The 20666-nt window shown below is 36.9% G+C and overlaps 3 protein-coding genes across 3 annotated transcripts; 2 read left to right on the top strand and 1 right to left on the bottom strand.

Annotated features, from left to right (window-relative positions):
* The first annotated feature begins 1175 nt into the window (after positions 1-1175).
* Fancm (FA complementation group M) lies at positions 1176-9816 on the top strand. Its single transcript, XM_077433808.1, has 18 exons — positions 1176-1375; positions 1601-1733; positions 1808-1991; positions 2063-2328; positions 2404-2550; positions 2618-2742; positions 2810-3053; positions 4024-4132; positions 4205-4309; positions 4382-4571; positions 4646-4715; positions 4791-4979; positions 5048-5213; positions 5299-5493; positions 5998-7898; positions 7968-8152; positions 9137-9236; positions 9300-9816. Exons 1-18 carry the CDS (start codon positions 1323-1325, stop codon positions 9561-9563), a joined length of 4626 nt encoding a protein of 1541 aa, XP_077289934.1. The 5' UTR covers positions 1176-1322; the 3' UTR covers positions 9564-9816.
* Positions 9671-13638, bottom strand: Cdc5 (cell division cycle protein 21). Its single transcript, XM_077433809.1, has 15 exons — positions 13470-13638; positions 13066-13331; positions 12868-12998; positions 12634-12793; positions 12397-12565; positions 12188-12322; positions 11950-12116; positions 11712-11870; positions 11567-11636; positions 11393-11491; positions 11141-11312; positions 10877-11068; positions 10585-10793; positions 10208-10510; positions 9671-10135 (listed from the first exon to the last, which is right to left on the bottom strand). Exons 1-15 carry the CDS (start codon positions 13512-13514, stop codon positions 10028-10030), a joined length of 2385 nt encoding a protein of 794 aa, XP_077289935.1. The 5' UTR covers positions 13515-13638; the 3' UTR covers positions 9671-10027.
* Positions 13639-15352: 1714 nt separating this feature from the next.
* On the top strand, positions 15353-19569 carry Hem (Nck associated protein 1 Hem). Its single transcript, XM_077432245.1, has 2 exons — positions 15353-15490; positions 15627-19569. The coding sequence occupies exon 2, from the start codon at positions 15658-15660 to the stop codon at positions 19024-19026; it is 3369 nt and encodes a 1122-aa protein (XP_077288371.1). The 5' UTR covers positions 15353-15490; positions 15627-15657; the 3' UTR covers positions 19027-19569.
* Positions 19570-20666: the final 1097 nt, after the last annotated feature.

Here is a 20666-nt window from a genome sequence, read left to right as displayed (position 1 = left end):
AACAAGTGGACGGTCCGTTATAAACGGTTTCGCGACAACTGGCTCACGGTTTCGCGACAAACGGTGTTACGCGCACGAAATTTCACTCACGCGACAACAGCTCAAAACAGTTATTTTGACAAATCTGCGGATTTTCAAAAGCATTTGTTTAGTTTGTAGTACCGGTAGTTCCAAAGGTTTGTTTTCGGTCAAATACTGATACCACCAGTATCGGCACATTCGGTAATGCCCGTGAGCCAGCTGTCGCGATTGAAATTTTGTGCGCGTAACACCGTACGCACACACGGACACACGCACGCACGCACGCACGCACGCACGCACACATTGAAATCGAAATCGAAATCGCACGCACGCACGCACACACACACATCGAAATCAAAATCGCACGCACGCACACACACACACATTGAAATCACACGCACGCGCGAACTCACACGCACACATCGAAATCAAAATTGCACGCATGCATGTACACACACACATCGAAATCGTATCACGCACGCACGCACGCACGGATGGACGGATGCACGCAAATACACACGCACGCACGCACGGATGCACGCACGCACACACGCACGGAAGGACGCACGCACGTACACACGCACACACGCACGGATGGACGCACGCACGCATGAAAGCACGCACGCACGCACATCGAAATCAAAATGACAACAAGTGACAAAAGTGTGTGTTTGTGGGGGGACGTAATTGTTGCAAGTTTATACAAGCTTACAAACTACATAATTGTCACGCGTGCCTCTATGGCACCGTCCACACACACGGTATTTACCGGCGTATCCAGTTCCCATATTGCAACCTGTGGCTGCTATTTAGGAACTGGTTATGGAAAATATCGTAAATATCGCCGGTAAATACCGTGTGTGTGGACGGCGCCTATGCATTGTATGGCTAGTCCGGCGCAATAAACAAGTTTTATGTGACGACTGCAATTGCATTCGTGTCCCACGAGCATACAAAAAAATGACTGCAATTGCAGTCGTGTCCACCAAAGTGTTAAGATCTTTCGATTTTCGATCTTTGCCTTCCGATATTTGCGTTTTCGGGCGTTTCACATTCGGGCCCGTGACGTAGACCCATATATTTTCGTGACTAATTTTCGGGTGTGACCAATTTTTGGGTGTGACCAGTTTTCTCGTGACCAGTTTTAGTGTGACGGGTGATCACATGTGACCGATCTAGAGTGACCGGTTGTCCTGTGACCGGTTCACATTTGACTAGTAATCACCGAACCGCGTAGTTGGTTCTTAGGCCAAAACGTGTTCAGCTGTCAACATTTTATTGAAGTGTTGTTGCGGGCCGTCATGGATGATGCAGACGATGCTGCATTTCTTGAGGCTTCATTGCTTGATATTAGGTTCACAAAAACATTTAAAAGATTTATTAAAACAATATAATTCCCAATAACACCCATTTAATTCTGTATTCTTGACTTTTAACTAACTAGTGAACTTTTTAATAAGTTTCAATTTTGACAGTTCGGTTTGAATTGTCCATGACTCTAAAATAGATTAAATTAAACCGCAATTTATCACTTACATACAATGTTTTATTTAAAATAAGTCGATTTACGTTTTTTCAGCGCCCTCTGTTGCGATGAAGAATTTGTGGGCTTCGACAAAAACAATGGAAACACTTGGATATACCCTACAAACTATTCTGTCAGAGATTATCAGTTCAACATCGTCAAAACCTCTCTATTTAAAAATACTTTGGTTTGTTCTATTCTGATAGTATGTACTGTAAATTAACCTATCCAATGATTCTAACAAATCATTCCTTCAATTAGGTTAGCTTACCGACCGGGCTGGGTAAGACTTTCATAGCCGCAGTCGTAATGTGCAATTACTACAGATGGTATCCAATGGGCAAAATCATATTTGTTGCACCAACCCGTCCGCTAGTAGCACAACAGATCGACGCTTGTTATAATATAATGGCCATTCCTCCTGAAGATACAATTGAAATGACTGGTACACCTCGTTGAATTGACCTTATTAAATTGTTTTTGGAATGTTTTATGAACATATTTGAATTGTTTTAGGTACTATGCCAGTTGCGGCGAGAAAGATAGCTTGGAAACAGAAGAGAGTTATTTTTGCTACACCACAAGTGGTACAGAACGATTTAGAATCTGGATCTTGTCCTGGTGAACTTGTCAGGTGTCTTGTGATAGACGAAGCTCACCGAGCCAAAGGCCGACACTCTTATTGCCAATTAGTTGAATTGCTCGCCATTAAAGAACACAAGTTGTATAGAATTTTAGCACTTTCTGCCACTCCAGGAAGTAAAGTTGAAGACGTTATACATGTAAAATTGTTATTGTTATGATTTTTTCATTCCAAGTATTATTTTCTGGCTTTTATTTACATTATTTGTTTTAAGGTTGTCCAAAATTTAAAAATATCACATTTAGAACTGCGTACTGAAGAATGTATAGACGTTGCTATGTATAGCCATTCTAGAAATATACAAACTGTAGTAGTGCCACTTGGAAATGATCTCAATGCTGTTAGAAATCAATTTATAGAGGTTGGAAGTTTTTGTATTATTCCATTTTTAATGCAAAGAATTATTGATATTTATACTTATCGATTAGATTTTAGATATTTATACTAGACGTTTAGTACAATGTAAAGTTTTGACGGGTAATATTGGTGCTCTTTCTAAAGGAAGAATAATAATGCTGTTTAAAGAATATCAAACTAAAGAAAAAAGTCTAAGGTAGGTTCACAAATGATTTTTTTTTTACTTTTTTAATTTGTACTTAATTTTTTTTTTGTTTTTTTAGACATCCCCAACACAAATTTATAATGTTAGATTTTACAATGGTTATAACATTGTACCATGCATTAGAATTATTGACGCGTCACGGTGCTCGTGTGTTTTTGAATTTTTTCGACGAACATACGGATAAAACGTGGGTCGGAAAAGATGATCGACTTGTATATTTTTTGGAACGATTGAGGGACGATTTGGGAGTCAATCCGATGTCTATAGACAGAAGCACTTTACCCGATGGCACCATACCGGAAGTATAAACATATATATAATATTAACCCTTTACCCGCGGCAATAAATATAGCGAACAAGCCCTGTACGCGGCGCGGCACCTTTTTCGCGAATTTGGCAATCGAGTTTTCGACCTTAAATACAGATTTTAATATTTACTCAAGAAACCAGATATGTTAATTAACACATAAAGTATTATTTTAAACAATAAAATACATAATATATCTCGTAGTTCTTGATTAATTGTCAAATAATCATTCTTCATAATTGTATGAAGACGTGACGTCACATAAACGAGGTTTCATTATGGTTCCACAAAAAACTAATATTTTGACTGGTATATATTTTTTATTTTACATATATACCAGGAAAATCCCAATGCCCCTTCCTGGCCAATTACAAATACAAATGCAGCATTTTTATTACAAGTCGTTGAATTGCGAGACACTGAAAAACTCGCAAATTAACGAGACATCTATGAATTGTACATCAATCAAACTTTAAATAGTGGTGACATAGTAGGTAGGAAGGATTTTTAGCCAATTTTTTTTTCCGGGAACCGTTTCAACAATGAAATCAGAGAAAATTGGCAAACTCTGATAGGAAACGATCAACCTGGAGTCACAAATCCAGGTCTGACCAACAGCATACTCTGAAAAATTCATTTTCATTCGGGGATTGAACCCGGCACCTTCTTGACGCTAAGCAGAAGCTTAACGACCGAGCTATGCTGCTGGCTATATTCCTTTTTTAGCAAATTTATAGATGGAATTTAACTCAGTAATATATTCAACCAATTTTGAACCTTAAAACAGTTGAAATAGGCGCATATAAGCCTCAAAATCCCGTGCAAAGTTCAGAAATTCTATGGAAGACAGCCGCGCTACAGACTTGTCGCTCAAAGCTTCCATAGAAGACGGCCGCGGGAAAACCGTTAAAATTATTTAAGTCATATCCTATTGTTTTATTTTATTTTAATTTATAAAATTTTAGATAAAAGAAAATTTAATATTTGGCCATCCCAAATTTGATCATTTGAAGAGTATTATGTTGGAACATTTCAACACAGCCAAGTACAAAGGCCAAGAGACAAAAGCTATCAGTTTGTTTGCACTTATTTTATATTATATTGTATTCAGATACAACAAAATAATGCTTTATATTATTTTTTTAGTATTTTGTGAGTATAGGGAAAGTGTCAACTTGGTGCATTGTTTACTTTTGCAATGTAGACCGTTGATAAAACCGAACATGTTCATCGGTCAAGGTGCCGGCTCAGGTATGTTTAAATTGCATTGATTGTTTTTGTATTAAAAATTGTTATTTTAAACGTTCTGCGATATTATTTCAGGTGGAAAAGATTCTAATTTAAAACCATTTTCACAAAAGCAGCAATTGAAAGTGATGCAGCTGTTTAGGGAAGGTGTTTGCAATGTTTTAATATCAACGTGTGTCGGCGAAGAAGGATTGGACGTCGGCAATGTCGATTTGATTATTTGTTTTGATATTTCAAATAAATCACCCGTACGATTAGTCCAAAGGTTCGGAAATACGCTACTTATGTATGTACTTGGATTTGTTTATTGTAACATTTATGATATGATATTCTTTATAGATGTGGAAGAACTGGCAGGGAAAGGAATGGTCGTGTTGTAATTCTAGTCACCGAAGGAAAAGAACATCAAGTAATTTGTTTGAAATGTATTATACATATGTATCTGTAAAATTCATATTTTATTTTATTGTTTTATCCATTGTAGACATTGCGAGATTGCATGTATGAAAGGGATAATTTAAACAAAAGAATACTTCATAGTAAAGAAATTCAAAAGTGCTTATATACAGGCAATCCAAGAATGATCCCTCAAAATATAAAACCAGTATGTCAAAAAATGTTCATAACAGTACAAAAGAAACAGGTAGTTGAAAAAGGGAATCAATCTAAAAAGGTAAAGCATTGTTAATCAATGTATTAAAAAAATTGCATATAAATTTATAATACAATTAAATATTTCAGGTTCAATCTAAATTGAAGGATATATTCGGTAAAACAAAAAATGAAAATAATGTTGAAATCAAACCGGCTCTTATATCGAAAGAAGAGTTTCTTTCTACTTATGGTGAAAGTTTTAATATGTCAAAATATTTCGTTAAAGAATTAGATTGTTTCGATACATCTAAAGGTATCATCAGTTTCTTTTTTATTTTTAATCAGATGCGTTTTCATATACATATATATTTTAATAAACATTATAACGTATTTTAAAGTGGATTTCTTAAACTCGGCAAATGTCGATATATCAATTGAAAATCCAGGAAATCTCTTATCAAAACGCACAGAATGGCAACGAATTTTACAGAATACGTGCGAAATGGGTCATTCTGTGAATAGTGAAATTTTTACTAAATTGCTTCAATTTGCCGATTCGAAAAGATTTGATATTCAGTCTACTTGCGATGCCAGTAATACATTCAATTATTTATATTGATAACACTGAGCAACAGAAATAATTACCGGACTAGACACTTAATCTATACTAAGTTTGAGCCACTTGAATAAGACAATGGTTTTTGTTGGCTTCTTCTTGTTTATGAGATATAAGCTTTTCAAAAATGCACAATTTTTACAGATTTTTGACTTTTGCAGTTTTTAACTCAAAATCTAGTATTGCTGTGCCAAAAGTGATTATTGGAATCCATAGTCAGATGTTTTTCTATTGATTATAATTTTTTATTGCTGTATATTTTTAAATCTGTAAAAATTGCGCTTTTTTAAAACATTATATCTCATAAACGAGAAGAAGGCAACAAAAATCATTGTCATATTCGAATTTAGTGGGTCAAACTTTGATTGATAAGTCTCGGCTTCGGTAAGAAAAAAACGTGATTTTTGGTTGCTCAGTGTAATTTTTAAAATATGTGACTACACAGTATATAATATAATCAACCATTGCTCTTTCTTTTCAGATATATGTCCACCGAATTTAGATTTTGAAATTAACACTGTGCCAAACGCAAAGAAAATTATAGCACCAAAGAAACGGGAAAAAGTAAACGCTTCCCAGAAACCTAAAAACAATAATGACATCCGGCAACTGTTCAGAAAAATCAATAGAGCTAATAATAAAGAAGAAACTCTATTTAAAGATAGATTAGATGAAATTTTAAACGAGTGCGGCATCGATACTAGTACTCAAGAATCGATAAATGATCATCTAAAATTGGAAAACATTCCATTTAGCCTGGTAGATCTTATGGTTGAGCTAGATATTGGCAAATCTAAACTAGACAGTGTAATGGAATATACTTTTCCAGAATTAACATTGATAAAAGCTAAAGCCTCCAATTTATCGTCGGCTATATTACCCAACTACAAACTTGACGATAGTTTATGTCTTAGTAGTTTAAATCTTAATTCATCGGTAGATATGAAAATTGACGTATCATTAGTGCTATCTCCAAAATCGGACAACAGCGGCATTGAAGATTTTGATATGGATCAATTCGACATTGCCGAACACAATGTTAATTTTGACGATCATAGTTTTCACTGTGAAATCAATGATACTTCACTTGATGCCCAAAAAAACTGTCAAAATAACGACAGCACTAAAAGAGACAATTTTAATGTCATTGATGTAGACGGTATTTTCGACGAGTCTAATTTTGCATTTAGTGATACTAACAGTCCTAAAAATGCCAATCTTGAATGTAATATGGAATTAAAACGTAGCAGTCTGCTCAATGATACTAAAAATCCATTGGAATTTTTCGGCCTCGGTGGTGTTGAAGACATATTTGCGAGCAATTCGTTCGACGAATCCACAAACGAATCAAAAATTTCTTCAATCAAATCTCCAATTTTGGATAGGAATATAAATATTGAGCAAGATTCGACTTCACCGATTATCATGACTCAACGCGATAGAAAATCGAGAATGTCTAATGCCGCTCTTATACCGAAAATCCTCAACGGTGATGACGATTTGCGCTTACGTTTGAACGATACCAAATTTAATATTCAATCAAACATAAATCTTTCTTTACACACTCCTAAAAGGAATCTAAATCAAACGTTCAATGATTGCAACGAGTCTACGCTATTATCTATAACACAAGCCATCAACATGATTAATAATAAAGACAAAACTGATCTAGATATGTCAAAAAGTGATGATGGTAATGAAAGTAGTCATTCAATTATACTTTGTTCTCAGGTTGCTAAACCAAAGATGTTCAAAACTAAAAAGACGCTCAGTCAATTGAAACCAAATATAGTCATCCTTGCTAGTTCCGAAAGTTCAGATGACTCACTCGACATTAAATCTTCTAATGAGATTCGAAATGTTGACAATGATTTAGAACCTTTTAACAATAGCAATGATATTAAAACTAATTCAACGGTATTGCGTTCAGAAACGGCTTCTCCATCACTGTTAAATAGAATTGTATTCAATTCGGATGAAGCTTCACCATTTTTTCCCAGTTCCGTAAATACATTTAAAAATACTACTTCAGATAATAAACACAAATCAATTAAAGAAAAATTAGATTATTCGCTAAGTTTAGGCTCAGATTTTTCGTTTAGTTCAAAAGAAAATGTATGTCCTGATGATAATGAACAAGTGCAAGTGAATCTAGTGCAGTCTTCTAGTAACCACACTGTCAATAGTATTCATCAACTGAGTGCATTCGCTAGAAAATCTAAAACGACGATGATGAAACACAACGTGAATCGTTCAAATAGCTCTTTGGAACTGTATAAGAATTCCGAAGATAGTGATGATGATTTTTTCACAAAATCTCCTCGGAAGCCCATATTTGAAAAGAAACGTAATACGGAAGTAAATAAAAACAAAGCCAAAAAAGTAAGTATAAATCTAATATTACTTGGAATAATTCAATCTAGTGATTAATAAATGCATTTGAAACTTCAGAAAAAGAAAAAATTGTGCGAATTCATCGACTACGAGGCTATACTATCCGACGATTCTTATGAAGGTGGAAGCAGCGAACACGACAGCGAAGGCTCCAATACTACTTTAGGCAGTTTCATCTGTGATGAAAATGCAGACCTCAACGAATCCATCGACATGAGAGCCAAGTATTTACAATCCGTCAAGTAAGTACATATATCATTGCATCAACCAAACAATCGGTGGCCGTCACTGCATTGAACGTCGAAAGATCGAAAACGAATCCCCATCTTTTCGATCTTTCGACGTTCGATGCAGTGACCCAGACCCCAAAACAATATATACATAGTAATAATAGCCAGCAGCATGGCTTCGTGGTTGGACTTTTGCCTAGCACTGTGAGGTCACCGGGTTCGATCCCGTGAGTTGACCTCGATTGAAAAGAATTTATTATGAGTATATTATCCGTAATGTTGCTAGTCATACTTGGATATTTATGACTCCCAGTCGATCGTTTCCTATCAGAGTTTGCCAATTTTTCTGATTTCATTGTTGAAACGGTTCCTCCATTAAAATTTGCTAAAAATCTTCCTTCTGACTATGTCACCACTATTTGAATATGACTTATGTACAATAAAATTTATGTACTAGTTTAAAATTCATAGATGTCTCGTTAATTTGGAGTTTTTCAGTGTCTCATAATTTAGCGACTTACGTAATAAAAATGCTGCATTGTTTGTAATTGGCCAGGAAATCGCATTGGGGCTTACCTGTTAGGTCTTCCTGGTATATATATGTATATGTATAATAAATAAATATAAATACTGTAACGTGGTAACACGGGAGAGAGTAACCGCTGTCTAAGTGCATTCAGGTGTGAACAATAGACCCCCGGATTAGGCTAAACGGGACTCAGTAATTGCCCGCTAGAATTCTCAGAACCGGGGCGAACGTGCCTACACAATACACACATTAATGGATCGGGGAAGCTGTGATGAGAAACTTGTCCTTTATAAGGAGGTACACACGGTAGAGCAGATTATTCTGGAGCGAGCGGTAGTTACGTGTGGACCTCCTGAATCGTTAAATAAATGCTTTGAAGCGACTTTGACCTTTCATTTGGATCCTGAACCCACCCCTATGCAACAATACATTCAAAACGAAAATTGAACCAATAAAATGCATTTCAGAAGTCCTTTGAATGGTAAATTCAAAATACCGCAACTTCCCAAGATCAACGCCAACGTGTTTTCCCAAGCCGATCCAGATCAAGACGCTTCATACGAATTGGTATGTTTCATTGTGTTACTATGTATTGTATTGTGTAAAATTTAACCTTACTTGAATGCTCAGGACTCTTTCTGCGTCGGCAACGAACAACTCCTGACACAAGCGCAAGACCTGTCCGAGTTGGAAATAGCCGAGGCCATACTGAAGAAGCGGAAACGACGAAGGGTATATCAGCAAGAGTATAGTGACGATTGTGGATCGTCTAACAGCGAACTCAATAAGAGCCATACTAGCGAGGACAGTCCGGTGAATCAGAATAAAAATAAACGGGCTAAGATGAGAATAAATAGCGATTCTAGCTCTGACGAAAGCAGTGCTTTTGTGTGATTTTTTTTACCATTAGTTTCGATTGATGATGCTGTGATATGTATATTAAATTGTTGTTTGTTGTTTAAGGTGTTATTTTAGTTTATAAATAAATCATTCTCTGGATTGATTATACATACATATATATTGTAACAATATGAAATTATCGTAAATATCAAAATCATGTGAAAGATGTTATAATTTATTTATACAGTTAGAAATTATACATTGTCTAATAAAGCAATATTTAAATTTGGTGAATATTGTACAATTTTTCTAACCTTGTTTTGAATGTGACATCAATTCTTTAATGCTATTTATTATATATAATTAAATGAAAAGTTCATATTTTTTTTATATTAAAAATCGTAAAATTCTACGTAAGCGATTTATAGCGAACTTAAGTCTTTTTATTATATGAAACAATACAATTATACAAACGAACCAATATAATGTGGCACATACGTTATTTTACAATACGATTCCTAAATTACTTTCTTCTTATACACCTCCAATTCAGATTGGAGTTCGGCGAATCTTCTTTGCAATTGTTTTTCACGCTCCGTCTGCCTGGCGACGTCTTCTGTCAGCGACTGTAATATAAATAATGTTTTAAATTCCATCTGTATCAACAAAATTCCTATACATGTTGAGTGTTTATTTACCTCGATTCTTCTTGGAATGGCTGCCTTCTCTTGTTCGGCCAAAAACTTGAACGTGCTCAACTCTAAATGAGCCTGTTCATGCTGATCGTTCAGTTCCTGATATTGCTTAATCAGCGCTTGCGCTCGATTCTGATAACCACCCGTTAAGACTCTAAGCTTCTTTTCCATTTTTGAACATCTCTTGGCTTCTTTGGCCATATGGCTGCGATTCTGCTCCAATCGCTTTTCGGCAGATTCCAACCTGTCTTTTTTGCTGGCCAAGTTCGCTCTCGTGTATCGATTTTGTCCCGGCAAAAACAGAACCTATTGCAACAGTTAATTATTTTTACAATGCATATTGAATAAATGCAATTGCAATAAAAAAAATCTGATCGTACCTGAGCCAAGCATTCTTCCCAGACTTGGGAGTAAGCATCAATACTGAGATCACCGTGAGCCATTCCCTGTTTCACGATATCCATTTCTTTCTTTAATAAAGCATCTGCGTCTTGCAACTGTTCCGGTACAAAATCATCATATGGCCACTGTTCTAAATACGCCAAGTGCGAGGCTTGTTGGTTTGCTTGACGTTTTTTGTCTAATATACCTAAATAGTTAAAAAAAAAAATTTAATTGGTGAAAATATTATTTTTTCTTGAATTATCAAATAAAACAAAAATTTTTACATACCTGTTATAGGATTTTTCAAAGAATCAAAATGCAACATGGTTAACATCTCTCTTTTAATAAGCTCTTCAGCCTTTTGTAAATCTGTTAACGGACCACTGTCAGCACGAGATCGAAGCACAGACATGTTTATGTCGGCAGGACGAGGTAGTGACCGTTGAACGACCAGAGATCGACGAGCAAAAGCAGCAGCTCCTAAAAAGAATAAAACAAAATTACATACCTTGAAATCAATAACATGAATGAAATAAAACTAATTTTACATACTTTCTTCTTCCAACTGTTTTTCTCGTCGCATATCAATATCAGCTTGATCTTCAATGCTACTTGTTTGCATATCATCAGTGTTTTCTTCTGTTTCATTATCAGGAACGACGATTTCATAATCATTACGAGGCGTCGGCAACGATAACAATCCAGCTCTCAACGATGCCTTTAACTAAAATTTCACAAATCAAAACAACTATTCCTGACAGGTATCTATTTAAATATTATTTTCATTCATGCATATAAACAAACCTGTTTCTGATAGTGATGAACTTGCTGTGGAGTATCACCCAAAGCCAACCTTTCTTCGGGATTAATGTTTAGTTTATCTCTCAAACCAGGTGTGAAACCCTATGATGATAGAATTTATTACAAAATTTCACTAATCGATAAACATACGTGTCACAAAGCAATGAAATATATTACCGGTCCATTTTGACTTTGTCCAGCGGGTGTACCGAAACTACCAGGCGTCGATATTTCGCTTCTCACAGATCTAAAAATTTACTTAATATTTAAGTCAAACTTATACTAAAGAACGATAAAGAAATCAAATAGATAGAATACAGACCTAAATGGTGTAGCGAGAACAGTATTTGGCGTGGCGATAGCTTGAGACTGCGGTAAAGAACCACCGAAATCTGGATTGTATAATGGAGTATTTAAGCCACCCTTGAGTGGAGTGTCGACGTGAGTTAAAGCCATCATATTTTGAGCTTCTTGCAAAACCCTACGAAACAATATAATTTTTATATTATAAAATAAAAGATTTTTTTAAATTCAATACATATATGCAAATAAATAAATACCTATCAGTTTGCGGAGCTGGTGTTCTTGCTGCAGTAGCGTGTTGTGGAGTAATAGCATAATCAGCAAGTAGACTATCAGTTGCTGTGTTATCTCCTCCTGCACTCTCAGCAGCAACTTCTCTAGCGACTTCACTGGCACGACCCAATTTTACCACTTGTTGAAGTTCCTAACAAAAATAAATGATTTGATATTTTACCGATGTAAATTACATACGTATTTTACAATAAAAAGACGAACTTGATCTGATATTTGTGGTTCTGGTAGAACCAATTTGCTCCGTTTCCTAGCAGGCAGGTCACCTGATAGCATAGATTCAGGAATGTCATTTTCTTTACGCTGCTTCAGTTTTTGTTTGTCTTTTCGACGCTCTCTCTACAATTTTTATTTAAAATGATTCAGTATATACTTCGGAAAGATTATATTTACTTTCAAAACAAGTGAAATACCTCTTCCTTTTCTGATTTCAATTCTCCATCAAGTTGTTGTTGGCGTAATTTAGAGAAATCTGGAGCCATAGGATCGACGATTTCGTTAGATGTATCGTAGAAACCCAAAGCTGGCCGTTTTTCAAATGGTATTTCAGCATTATAATTTAGGCCTCGCTTCCTTTTATGCCTAAAAGTTACAAACAATTATAAAAGAGTTCATCAAATATTTGTATCCATACGAACTTGCATTACTACCTCATTGATACCATAATTCCGGCAGCACTAAGTTCACGCCGCTTTTGAAGCGCAGCTAATCGTCTAGCTTCTTCCAATTGCTTTTCTCGAGCTTTTCTTTTAGCCTTTTTGCCTTGAGTGTTAGCAAGCCTAGCACGAGCTTCCGATAACATTTCAAGCTCTGGAATCAAAATTGTACATAGTAGAGCAGGTTTGTTTTCAATGAAATACATCAATTAAAAACCAATAAAGTACCGTCTTCATCCATGTCTTTAGGATCAGGTCGAGCTGGTTTGGTTTCTGGATTTGGATCGATTTCACCTGGTTTAAGCTTGCGCGGATCATCATTCATGTCATCTCCTTCTTCTTTCTTTTGCGCTTGATCCCTATAATAAGCATTATTATAACAGTGTTCTTAAGATACAAATATATAGTATAAATGAATTCGCTTACAAAAGATATTCATATCTCTCGAGACACTGCGCTGCAGTCCTTCCGATAATCGGAGCGATAGTTCTCCACTGGGTCGGCATGAGTTTTGCAAGATGCAACAACTTTTCATCTTCTTCTCTGGACCATTCTGTCTTTTTGATACTCGGATCAAGCCATTCATACCAGCGAGCTTTGCATTGTTTTGCTGACTTACGATGCAAAAGTGAAGCGATACGAGACCACTGGTTTTTACCATATTTCATAACAGCCGCTTTGAGAATTTCATCCTGTAATAATAATTAGGTTAAATTAGTTGGCATACTTTCATGACAATACCAGAGTATATGAAAAGTGAGGTTAAACTGTCGGTGAATGTGACAGGTAGAAATATTGTGGTTAACGTATTACAAGTTGTATAATTTTACCTCAGTGTTCCTCCAGACGCCCCCCTTTATCATAATACGCGGCATCTTGGCCGCTTTTTACGGGGAATCCCCGTTCCTCGACTTGCGAACAGCTACCGAATTGACAGGTCGCGCAAGCCGCGCCGATGCGGCTGTGCTGTGCTGCTGTGGACGCACCACAGATAAATACAGCCATAATCTAATTGAAATTAAAAAATTTCCATTTACTACTCTTCAAAGATGTCCCATTGGTATGAGCAAGAAAAACAGTGTCTAAGGGTCGCACATTTTGAAGGGTGATGAACTGTAAAAAGAAAAAATATCAAAAATAATTGTAAAATTATTATATTCTGTTTGTATTTTATTATAAATATTTTTTTCATTTATGAATGAATCACGAATCTACATAAAATAATTTAAGTCCTGGTAAGTTGTAAGATAAAACCAGTACATGTCTTTTTCTGTAATAGAACTTTTTTTTATCTAATAAATAAATAAATATACACTCTCCGGCCAAAATGATGTCTCCTACAAAATATGAGCATATCAGTCGAATGTTGTTTCCGTTAATCAAGAAGAAATGCACCTGCCGAAGAATTTTTTTACTTTGATGTACAATACATGGACCAGTGATAAAACTTAAAAATGTTGAAACCTTAAAAATATTTGCTAATCACAAGTATGATTTTAACCAGCCTTGTGTAGAATTTTATAAGAGCATTCAAGGAGACGAATTAAATTTTTAATAAATGTGTACACATTCTTGATTGTTCGTTTAAATTAAATGAAGTATTTAGAAATATTTTTTTGGGAAAAATTACTCAAATTTCTCAGGACCAAGGAAGATTGAAAAAATTAATGCACTTATGGGGACTGATCTATGTAGTTGTGAAGGTGTTCTTCACCACCAGTCCGCCATGTATTATAGACGAGTTCGTCTGTGTTTTAGTAGTTAATACTGCTGTTTGTTTGAATAAGGTACTTTATTGTTTGAATATACAAGTGTATAAATATGTTGTTGAAGCGGCTGGAATCGTAGTGTTCTCGAGACGGCTATTGGCTGTTGACTTGGTGTCGTGCGGGCCGCTGGATCTGCAATGTGTCGTTGCTCTGGATCCGGCTATGTTCAGATGTCTCTGGATATGGCAGTGTGTTGCTGGCTCGGCATTCGGCTATGTTCAGCAGGTCTCTGGATACGGTAGAGTGTTGCTGGCTCGGCATTCGGCTATGTTCAGAAGGTCTCTGGATACGGCAGTGTGTTGCTGGCTCGTTCGGCTGGTCCGCTGCTGTGTGTCGACTCTTGTTGCTGTGGGTCGACTGGTCTGCTGCTGTGTGTCGACGCTTGTTGCTGTGGGTCGACTGAAGTTGTTTGGGGTGGACCTCCTTTTATATTGTTTTTGGGCATCACGTGACTCGTCGCAGATGGTGTTTATGTGTGCGAGGAATGTGGTTTTGTCGATTAGGGTGGACGTTTCTCGAATGTTTGGCGCCGTTCCACTCGATTTAGTTTTATGGATGCAGGTGTTCTTTCGTCTTGAGATGACGTCAATGGTTGAGCGTGAGAAATGTATTCTCCGTTGCAGTAGATGTTTTGATGGCGGTGACGATGTCGAGATTCCTACACACTCACCATAATTATTTGGCAAACGGATTATTCCAGAATAGCGATCTCGCGCAAGTCACTGAAATCTCGATCGCGAAACATCTGGCACTCGAGTACGTGATTGAGATTTTACGATGTTACGTGATTGAGATTTTAATCACTTTTTGCGGAATAATCACCGAACAATGTAAAAAATTAAGACTCTTAATAGAACTTGGAACTTCTAGGCTAAAAAATATAACATTACAGATGAAATAAATTGAGATTAGAGCAGCTGGCTGAAAAGGCAACCGGCTAAGCTAACCGACAAGCGGCTCTGACAGGACGTAGCGGGCGGCCGCGCCCCGCCGTCAGCCTTGCTGTGCTTCCTTGAACTTCACCTCATCGGACTCCAAACCCTCGCCTTTATACGTCGATTGTGACGTTTTATAGTTTTCAGGTAACCCCTAATATCTATAATTCCATCTAGAAAAACAATCACTTACATGCATCAGATAAGTGTCTTCAATTTACATGATTTGACACTTGATTAGTGGATATGTAGTTATGACATAGATTGGGACGACTGTTTTCAGATGCGTTGAAAATCCACCACACAACACCAAGATGTCTCGTCCGATGAGTCCATCCCAGCAGAAGCTGGCCGAAAAGCTCGTCATCTTGAACGACCGCGGTGTTGGAATGCTGACTAGAATATACAACATTAAAAAAGCGTGCGGAGATCCAAAATCGAAACCGGCCTTTCTTTCAGATAAGACGCTAGAGTCGTCTATTAAATTTATCATCAGAAAGTTTCCCACCGTTGACATAAAAGGACTCCAAGCCATCGCTAATATAAAAAATGAAATAATTAAGTCACTCTCTCTATACTATTATACTTTTGTCGACTTGTTAGATTTTAAAGATAACGTTTGCGAATTGTTAAATATAGTTGACGCTTGTCAGGCTCATCTCGATATTACGTTGAATTTCGAGTTGACTAAAAATTATTTAGATTTAGTCACCACATACGTATCTTTGATGATTTTGCTTTCTAGAGTCGAAGATCGAAAACCGGTACTCGGATTGTTCAACGCCGCATATGAAATGGTCCACAATCAGATTGATTCAAGCTTTCCGAAATTAGGCCAGTTGATTATGGATTACGATGTGCCTATGAAAAAATTGACCGAAGAATTTGGAATACATCAAAAGACTTTGATCAACGCGCTGATGTCCCTCGCGCATATATATCCAGGAAGGAATTTAACCGCCGATGCTTGGAGATCAGATCAAAAGTTGAGTTTGGTCGGAAACCCTAGTCAGATATTGAAGGCTGCCGAGACGAATACAATGTCGTGTGATTATCTATCGTTGGAGGCAATGGAGCGATGGATTATATTCGGATTTATGTTGTGCAATCATGTGCTGCAGAACGAACAGGCGAATAAGATGTGGGTGGGTGCTTTAGAATCGGGATGGGTCGTTGCATTGTTCCGTGACGAGGTAATCTATATTCATTCGTACATTCAAGGATTCTTCGATGGTATTAAAGGCTACAGTAAAAAAATTTCCGAAGTCAAAGATTGTTATAATCATGCCGTACAGAAGGCAGGTTATAAGCATCGGGAACGTAGAAAGTTTCTTCGTACTGCTTTAAAAGAGTTGGGTTTAATTTTAACTGATCAACCTGGTTTACTAGGACCAAAAGCTCTATTGATATTCATGGGATTGTGCTATGCTAGAGATGAAGTGTTTTGGCTACTGCGTCACAACGACAACCCGCCTTTGCAGAAAGCTAAAGGAAAATCGACGGAAGATTTAGTAGACAGGCAATTGCCAGAGTTGCTGTTTCACATGGAAGAATTGAGGGCTTTGGTGCGGAAGTACAGTCAAGTTATGCAACGCTACTATATACAATACTTATCAGGACATGACGCTATCGCTCTTAACATTTTGATACAAAACTTTCAAGTACTACCCGAAGATGAAGGTATTATCTTATCTTCTTTGTGCAATACGGCTGCAAGTCTGAGCGTGAAGCAAGTGGAAGACAATGAGATGTTCGACTTTAGAGCGTTCCGCCTCGATTGGTTCAGATTCCAAGCGTACACTTCCATAGCTAGAACGGCGTTGGTCATCGCTGACAACCGCGAGATGGCCCAACTCATTGACAAGATGGTCTTTCATACAAAGATGGTCGATAATTTGGATGAAATCATGGTAGAGACGTCCGATTTATCAATTTTTTGTTTTTATAGTAAAATATTTGACGATCAGTTCCACATGTGCCTGGAGTTCCCCGCCCAGAACCGTTACATCATAGCGTTCCCGTTGATTTGTAGCCACTTTCAAAATTGCACGCATGAACTCTGCCCGGAAGAGCGACACCACATTCGAGAGCGCAGTTTATCCGTTGTCAATATGTTCCTGGAGGAAATGGCCAAGGAGGCTAAAAATATAATAACGACGATATGCGACGAACAGTGTAAGATGAGTGATAAGCTGCTGCCGAAGCATTGCGCTCAAACGATTGCACAGTTGGTGAATCGCAAGAAGAAAGACAAGAACAAGAAGAATGCTATTGAAGTCATGAAACCGGGATCGGAGAGCTTTAGAAAAACTCGCGAGGAATTGACTACTATGGATAAATTACATATGGCACTCACTGAATTGTGTTTCGCAATCAATTATTGCACTACAGTTAATGTTTGGGAATATACGTTCGCTCCTAGAGAGTATCTGCATCAGCATTTAGAAACGAGGTTTTCGAAAGCGCTGGTCGTTATGGTCATGTTCAATCAGGATACAAGCGAGATAGCCAAGCCGACTGAATTGCTCGTAAGCGTACGCGCGTACATGAACGTTCTGCAGACGGTAGAAAACTACGTACACATCGACATAACCCGAGTGTTCAACAATGCCTTGCTTCAGCAGACGCAAAGCGTCGATAGCCACGGAGAAAAAACCATCACATCTTTATATACGACGTGGTATTCGGAAATATTGTTGAGGCGTGTCAGCGCCGGAAATATTTGCTTCTCGATGAATCAAAAAGCTTTCGTCAGTTTGACTGCCGAAGGTACTATTCCGTTCAACGCCGAAGAGTTTTCAGATTTGAACGAACTTCGAGCTTTGGCCGAATTGATCGGACCGTACGGGATGAAACACCTGAATGAAACACTGATGTGGCACATCACCAGTCAAGTTTTAGAGTTGAAAAAGCATGTCATAAGCAATAAAGACGTCTTGCAAATGCTGAGAACGAGCTTCGACAAGCCGGAAGTTATGAAAGAACAGTTCAAACGACTGCAATACGTAGACAATGTTTTACAAAGGATGACCATCGTCGGTGTTATTTTAAGCTTTAGAGAAATCGCCCAAGAGGCTTTGTTAGACGTCTTGGAACAGCGCATTCCGTTCTTGATAAGTTCCATTAAAGATTTCCAGCATCATTTGCCGAGTGGCGATCCGATGAGAGTCATATCTGAAATGTCCTCGGCTGCGGGTTTGCCGTGTAAGGTCGATCCAACTCTGGCGAATGCTCTGCGGCAGCACAAAGCCGACGATGACGAAGAGCATCTGATTGTATGTCTTTTGATGGTGTTCGTTGCCGTTTCGATCCCTCGTTTGGCTCGAAATGAAAGCTCTTTCTTCAAAGCGTCATTAGAAGGTCACGCGAACAACAGTCATTGCATGGCTTTAGCGATAAATAATGTATTCGGTGCTTTGTTCACAATTTGCGGTCAGGGCGATATCGAGGATCGGATGAAAGAGTTCTTGGCGTTGACCTCGTCGTCTCTGTTGAGACTCGGTCAAGAAGCTGATAAAGAGGCTACGCGAAATCGCGAGTCGGTTTATCTGCTTCTCGATTTGATCGTTCAGGAATCACCGTTCCTCACCATGGACCTGCTCGAGTCTTGTTTCCCGTACGCCCTGATACGGAACGCTTACAATGCCGTTTACAAGCAAGAACAGGCTATGACCCATCCATAAGTACAACACTATTGACTTTGTAAAATATTTATTGGGTTTATTTAATTACTTTTTATTAATGTAAAAATTTTATTGAATTGAATATACGATTTAAGTGTATATTCGGCATGCTTTACGATGGCTAGTTGAAATTTAGATCCTTTTTATACGATTATATGTATTTTTTCAAAATGTGTCAATTGTTATTGATAAAGGATATTGAAATTATTTATAGCTGCACTCCTTAGTAGAAGAAAAATTCGTTTTGACTGATTATTGCTATGAAGAATAATAATATTTTGCTGAATTTCAAGCCTTTTCTTGTCTTATTTTCGTAATGCGTAATTGTTAATGTAGTATATTTATAATTTTAATTTATAATCATCATTACCGGTTGTAATAATAGTGACTCGAAAATAATGATATAATACGAACAAAAAAAAAATTGTCGTTTATTTTATACATAAATACATCCGTTAATAAAATTTTTCTGAGTAATACTATTATTGTAACCGAAGGTCGTTCTCGTTCATCATCATCATCAGACATTATATCGACAATTTCAAAAAATTCCATGTTTCGGCAATTTATTTTAGTGCATTTATTTAGTAATAATTATTCTAGGCGTATTTTAAGCAGATGTTAATCCATTTTGTAAAATATATTACAAAATTAATATAATAAATAGTTCACAAGTAATATTATTATAATAATGTTGTTATTAGACTTTCTTTTATATGATTATTATTACATATTGTGTACAATCGTAGATTCATAATTTATTTTATTACACATACATAAAGTACACGATAGTAATTGAAACAACAAAAATTCACATTGCATATAATAAGTAATAAGTTGTATAAATTTTATATCAGTATTAGTATTATCATATTTTATATTTATGCATTTATAATAAAATTCATAATCTTTTACTATGTATATCACTTTGTTGTGTTGTCATTTTCCTCATATATGTGATAAGTAGACTATGGATAGTCATTAGGGCAATCCCAAACAATACACGTTCCAACACTGTTGAAAGCAAAGGAGTAAAAAATAAACTTTTCTACAAAGTGAATAGCCGAAACGCCCCAAGAGCATTTTGTCCTAATGAGTATCCATCCCTTAGTGATAAGCAGGGGCGGCTCGTGATTTTTAAAACAGGTGGGGCACAAGGAGGCTTTAGTCGCCCTCCACCCCCTACATATTTATTCTTTTTCCAAAAAAAAATTAAACTTAATATGGGATAAATAAACACTTCTTGACTCTTACAAGCAATATTCAAAATTTGTTTTCTTTTTTTTGGTTAGGATTAATGTGTGTGGGGCAGAACCCCGGTTGCCCTCAAAGACGAGCCGCCCATTGTGATAAGTATAGGTAGAGATAGGTGTCTCGAAAGGGCAATTGTAAAATAACGGTAACATAGCCCAGTGGTAAGCGTATAATGCTATAAACTGAGGAGTCATCGGTTCAATCCCTGGACCGGTGTTGCTGGCCAGTTCTTGTATGTATATACGTGTGCTACGGGTCGATCGTTTCCTATCAGAGTTTGCCAATTTATCTGATTTCATTGTTGAAACAGTTCCTAACAAATCGGCAACCTACTCACTTGCAATATCTCGAGACTCGTTTTCTCAACTTTATTTCTGCTTAAACAT

The sequence above is a fragment of the Arctopsyche grandis genome, chromosome 6 (genome assembly GCF_051622035.1).
Source record: "Arctopsyche grandis isolate Sample6627 chromosome 6, ASM5162203v2, whole genome shotgun sequence".
NCBI lineage: Eukaryota > Metazoa > Arthropoda > Insecta > Trichoptera > Hydropsychidae > Arctopsyche > Arctopsyche grandis.
This window is presented reverse-complemented; position numbering and strand designations above follow the sequence as displayed.